The 5872-nt window shown below is 55.8% G+C and overlaps 1 protein-coding gene across 1 annotated transcript in view; it reads left to right on the top strand.

Annotated features, from left to right (window-relative positions):
• Nucleotides 1-5872, top strand: part of Alx4 (ALX homeobox 4) — a 37662-nt gene that overhangs the window by 23311 nt on the left and 8479 nt on the right. Inside the window, exon 2 of the mRNA XM_004627023.2 lies at nt 4461-4771. Coding sequence (XP_004627080.1) covers nt 4461-4771 — 311 coding nt within the window. The remainder of the gene's footprint in view (nt 1-4460; nt 4772-5872) is intronic.

Here is a 5872-nt window from a genome sequence, read left to right on the forward strand (position 1 = left end):
GACGTAGGACCCTCGCATCTCACATAGTTCTCGCAGCCCTCGAGGGCATGGACCCAGGTCTTCCGTGGTTACTGAAATGTCACCTGGGTGCTGCGGCTGCTTTGGACTTCTGTACTGAGCCTGGAGCTAAAACAGGGACATGGAGACTGAGCTCGGGACAGAGCCCAGTGGGGTGGGACATGGTCAGCGGCCAATCTTGGGACCTGTCCCACTCTGCACGACTGGGTGGCAGTGGGCTCAGCCGCAGCCCTTTCAGTGATACCTTGCGCTGGCCATTGGTGTCGAGGAGACTGCATCGGCCCCCAGTATCTTAGCACTGAGTGTCTCGGCATGGAGTGTGCGGGGTCGCCAGCATAACAGACATTTGGAGGGCAAATTGATGCGATCAGAGCCATAGAGGATACAATTACTCATACCTTGTTAGGCACCCGCTGCACACACATGGCCTGGGGACAATGACTACGTTCTCGCACACACGGGCTTGCTGCCACCCGCAAGCACGCGCCCACCCTGGGCCTCCCAAGCCTGTGACCTGCACACCTCTCCGCCGGTGCTGCATGCCTGGTGTGTGCGCTCTGAGCGCAAGGAGCCCGGATGCTGCCCCCAGAGGCCCCTTCCAGCCCCATCACAGCCAAGAGGAGAAGGCAAACGTCACAGTCTCCTCTAGAAATCTCTCAGACCTCAGACCACAGAAAAGCGCCCCGGAGTGCAGGGACATCATTGAGTCCACCAAGGGGCCAGAACTCAGCGGCGGAGGAAGCTTTCCGGTTTCTTGCATTTCCTGAGCTAAAACCCTGCGGGGCACTGGGATGGGGCCTGCCAGAAGGGTTGCGGGTTTGTTAGGGGGGCACGAGGGCACAGGTGGAGGCCACTATAACCGTGGACCGGTCAGCAGGTGCCCTGGGATTAATGGGGATCTTAAGCTGCTTGAGAGATCTGCACTATGAGCGTGGGCCTGCGGAGGGCCAGGCGCCGCTCGCTGTTTCACAGGTGCCGATGTTTCAGTTCTCTGTATCCTCAGGCTGATTTTCCAGCCTGGACTGGGGGCTGTGGTGTGTGCAGCCGGCTCACACCTCCTCCCACTCCGGAGTCCACAGCAGCTGCCCCAGAGGGCTGGGAGGCTGCGCCCCCGGGCCAGCCTTGGCCTTCTTCATTGCTTCCCTCCTGGGGGAGGGTCTTTGTTCCTCCTGCTCTGTCTCAGTCTTTCTCTGCCCTAGTTCTGTCAGTCACCTCCTGCCTTGTAAGCTGTCAACCTTGAATGGTGACACTTGCTTGGCTGGCCTGGGACTTGCAGTCCTCCTGCCTCAGTGCAGGCAGGCTCCACCACGCCCAGCTGCGTGCCTCTTTTTCATGTCTCCTGTCCACCTTCCCCTCATTACGGAGCAGGCTGTGCTTGGTCTCGCAGCCCGTTTGTTTTACAGATGTTCTCCGCATGTACACTGTGGGGCATGGACACCGTCAGTGCCCGAGCAGGGGCCAGACAGAGCCCATCTGTGTCCCGTAGAAATCGTTCATTTATTCTTCCACGGTCTCTCAGTGCACCTCTGCTGCCTGCCTCACCCTATGTTAAGCTCTAGTCTGGCAAAGGACAAATGACCAGAGGCCCTGACCCTTGGGTGCTGACATTCAGAAGGAGGTGCTGGATATGCAGGGCTCGATCTGCTACTGGTCAGCAAACACAGGCTGCGCCCCAGAGGCAAGCAGAGGTCAGCAGGCTGTCACAGCTGGGAGGGCTTCCTGGAGGAGGGATAGCTGCAGGAGGGACATCCCAGGCTGGTGGCTGGATGTGGGGGATGCAGGGGACCAAGGAAGCTGGCATTTTCCGTTGCTCTGGATCTGGGTTTTCAGAGGCTGGTTCTCAGCCAGCCCCTCCAAATCACCTAATCACACAGTATTCTGTTGGCTTGCGTAAGGGCCCACCACACCACCTGCCCCATCCCTGTCACCTGCCAGCCTAAGAGCTCCCTGGGAGCAGCACCAAGAATGGCAGGCACCGAGCCTTTGTTGTGTAAATTAGGGATCCAGCCTCAGATTTTTTTTTTTTTTTTTTTTTTTTTTTTTTGTGGTACTGGGGATTGAACTCAGAACCCTGTGCTTGCCAGGGAGGCACTTATTCTGAGTTATCTCCCCAGCCCTACAGCCTCAGAATTTAAAAGCAAGGTAATTAATGACCAGGTGAAGTTGGAAGGATTTCTTCCCACTTCCTGGAGAAGCCAGAAGTGGAATTCCTGCTGTCTCCAGCATGACACACCTGCCCCTTACACCTGTCTCCCCTTGCACACCCTCCAGAGTGCCCTGTGGGCTGAGGTGGTGCCAGCCACCCTGCTTGCTGTCCCCTCTGTGGGTGGGTGAGTCATACAATATCCCAGGTGGATGGGTAGAGCTGAGAGCCAGAGCAGGCAGGTCTCAGGGAGCAGCTGGCACGGACAAACTGGGCCCTTCCTGTCTACCTCAGAGGCCAGGGCACTCTGCCACTTCCTGCTGAGCAGAGAGCCTGCTTGCTCTTAGCTGCTTCTGGGTGGGGGGGAGTGTCCTGCTCTATCATCCCCAGGGGCTGGTTCTTCCCCTTGAAGGATGAACAGATGCAGTGAGGGTCCTGGATTCCTTCTGCTCCTCTCCGGAACAGAAGCACAAGACCCTGAGTGTGCAGTAGACAGACCAAGAAGCCCAGGGCTGTACTGTGTTGGTAGCTTGGGTGTGGTCTCCTTTCTCTGAGCCTCAGTTTCCCCCCCCCCAGTCCCTGGCTGCTATGCAGGGTGGTCTCTAGAAAAAGGGGGGAAGGGGCCGCAGTGAGGGGCAGGGCTGCCTCCCAGGCCCGGCCTCCAGGAAATTGCACAACAGGGATGTTTATTTTTGGTGAGCTGGGTGGGATTTCTTTCCCTTAAAAAAAAAAAAAAGACCCAAAACATAAAACTTATTTGTCTGCCAGGAAGATAAATATCTCTGCTGAAAGCTCTTGGCCCGGTTGCCAGCTGCAGTTTGCACGAGGCTGTCAGTGAAGCCGTGGCCGCCTGCGTGTGCCTGGGCCCATGTGTGTGGCACCCACGATGCCCTGGGTGGGGCTCCGTGCACCTACGCTGCCTCTCCACGCTGCTGGGGGCAAAGGGGCCTGCTTGACTGGGAGGGGAAAGGTCCCCCTCTGCTTTCTCCATGCACACTAAAGAAGGGATGGGGACTCTGAGCCTCGGCCTGAGGGCTTAGGTTAGAGGCATTCTGACCATCAGTACTGGCCACCCTGTACTGGCCACCGCGACCTGTGTCCTGAGGAAGGGGCTGGGCCAGAGTGATGGAGACACATGCCTGCTGTGCTATTGTTCGATGACCCTGCCAGCGTCTTTAGCTCCATTTTATGGAGAGGGAAACTGAGGCACGAAGAAGTCACCTAAACTGACCTGCCCTACACTGGATGTCTGCCTGGGATGCCAACAGGGCTGTTTAGATGTGGATGAGCTGCTCTTGTCCCAGCCTCCCAGCTTGGCCTCTGCCTGTGTCCCTGACCTGTGGGGGGTGACTTAGTCCCTCCCAGTCCTGAGTGTCCAGGACCTGGCCCCTGGAGCTCCACCATGTTGACAGGCAGTGGCTGTGGGCTGCAGCTGCAAGCTGTGCTCACATCAATCCCCTGGGGCTCAGATGTCACCTCTGGGGACGAGGGGGCCTAGATAGCCTTAGTAAGCAGGGGGTTGGACATTGCTGCCAAAGGAAAAGCATTAAAGCCTGCATCGTGCCACCTCCCAAGGAGAAAGAGCCTTTATCTGGGTGGCTGGAGAGACCAGTGTCCAGGGTGCACTGGTGGAAGGAGACATGGCACCAGTGCTGGAGTCTTCGGGCCTGTATGTTGGTTGGTTGGTTGGTTGGTTGGTTGGTTGGCTTGAGACAGGATCTCACAAAATTGTTCAGGCTGGCCTTGAACTCACAGCATCCTCCTACCTCAGCCTCCCAAGTGCTGGAATTACAGGTGTCACCACTAAACCTTGGACTTGGCACTGGAATCTCGAGACATGGGAGTCCCCACAGCTGCTGTGGAACCCCAAATGGGACCAGACTGTCACAGCACTGGCCTCTTGCTGTCACCCCCAAACACAGCAGGCCTAGCCATGGCTACAGAACAAGTTGTCCCCTCCACCCAGGTAGGACCAAGGTGCTAGACAGTGACATCAGCACCACAGAGTTCTGGTTGGGGATCTCTTCAGAGCAGGAAACTATCATCCATGGGGTGCAGATGAAAGTCATGGAGGTCAGATGGGTCGGCCCAGAGACCTATAATACTGGTGCCAGCAGGGACCCATTATAAGATAGTGCCACAGAGGCTCAGAGAGCAGGAGGATAGGCACAGCTACCCAAGGCAGGATTAGAGCCCAGTTTTCCAGCCTCGTGCTTAGGCAGGGTCAGTTCCCCCAGGATGTCTGCCCCTCTTGCTCATTTCTGCCACTGCTTTCTGACCTAGTCTCCTTCTCTCTCAGCTAAAGAGAGCTCGCTGGGAGAGCCAGAGTTGCCCCCTGACTCGGACACCGTGGGGATGGACAGCAGCTACCTCAGTGTTAAGGAGGCTGGGGTGAAGGGTCCCCAGGACCGGGCCAGTGCTGACCTCCCCAGCCCCCTGGAGAAGGCCGACTCCGAGAGCAACAAGGGCAAGAAACGGCGGAACCGCACCACCTTCACCAGCTACCAGCTGGAGGAGCTTGAGAAGGTCTTCCAGAAGACCCACTACCCGGACGTGTATGCACGGGAGCAGCTGGCCATGAGGACAGACCTCACTGAGGCCCGCGTGCAGGTCAGCGGGGCTGCCAAGTGGCAGCAGGGTGGGGTCCCTGTGGAGCCTGGGGGGGGCCCAGCTGCCCCTCATTCCTGTCTACCGAGACGGTCTTCTCCTACCTCCGTCTTAGTAATGGCCATCTTGTATGAGGGCAAAGTAGGGCAGGTCCATAGGGGACAGGAAGCCTGTCTTCCTGCTCCCACCCCCTAAGTGAGTCCAGTCCCCTTCATGAAGTAGGAATCCAAGTGGCTTCTGCTCTGGAAACTTTGTCTCTCAGGTGGGACACAGGACAAACACATGAGCATGCACAGCTACCCCAAGCCAGCACCTCCTTCTGCCTGGGCTGGCCCCTGCTCCAGCCTTCTGGTCCCAATGCAACACACCTCCTCCCTAGTCTTTCGGCACTAGGATGAAAGCAGTAGGCCTGCCACCACCCAGCCACCAAAACCCCAACCCTGCACAGCTCAACATAGCACAGCACAACCCAAACCAATACAACCAAACACAACAGAACTCAAAACAACCCAACCCAACATAACACAACTCTGACCAACGTAACTGAACATAACCAACACAACTCAACCAAAATGATCACAACCCAACTCAACTCAGCCCAATACAATACAACCCAACTTAGCAATAAAACACAACTCAGCCCAACACAATATATCCCAATACAACCCAACACAACCTAACTCAGTATAACACAACTAAACTCACCCAATTCATTTATTTTATTGCTGCATTTTAAGGAAGGGTCTACAGGGTGTTCAAGGTCTCACTACTAGATCAGACTCACAGTGATTTTCCTGTTTACATCCTCCCAAGTGCTGGGATTGCAGGCATGTGCTACCACGCCCAGTCTTAGTTGCCATTTCAACATACCCCGAGGGCAGGGCCAGTATATACTCACCCAATTCAACACAACGCATTACAACACAACCCAGCCTTTACAACACAAACCAACACAACTCAATACAACATAAAACAAATCAACACAGCCCAATAGAACTCAAACTAACATAACTCAATACAGCACAGCAAATGCAATACAACTTAACCCAAAACAACCCAGTTTAACTCAACCCAATGCAGCATAACACAACACAATCAAACCAG

This window comes from Octodon degus, unplaced genomic scaffold, assembly GCF_000260255.1.
Source record: "Octodon degus isolate 3935 unplaced genomic scaffold, OctDeg1.0 scaffold00018, whole genome shotgun sequence".
Lineage (NCBI taxonomy): Eukaryota > Metazoa > Chordata > Mammalia > Rodentia > Octodontidae > Octodon > Octodon degus.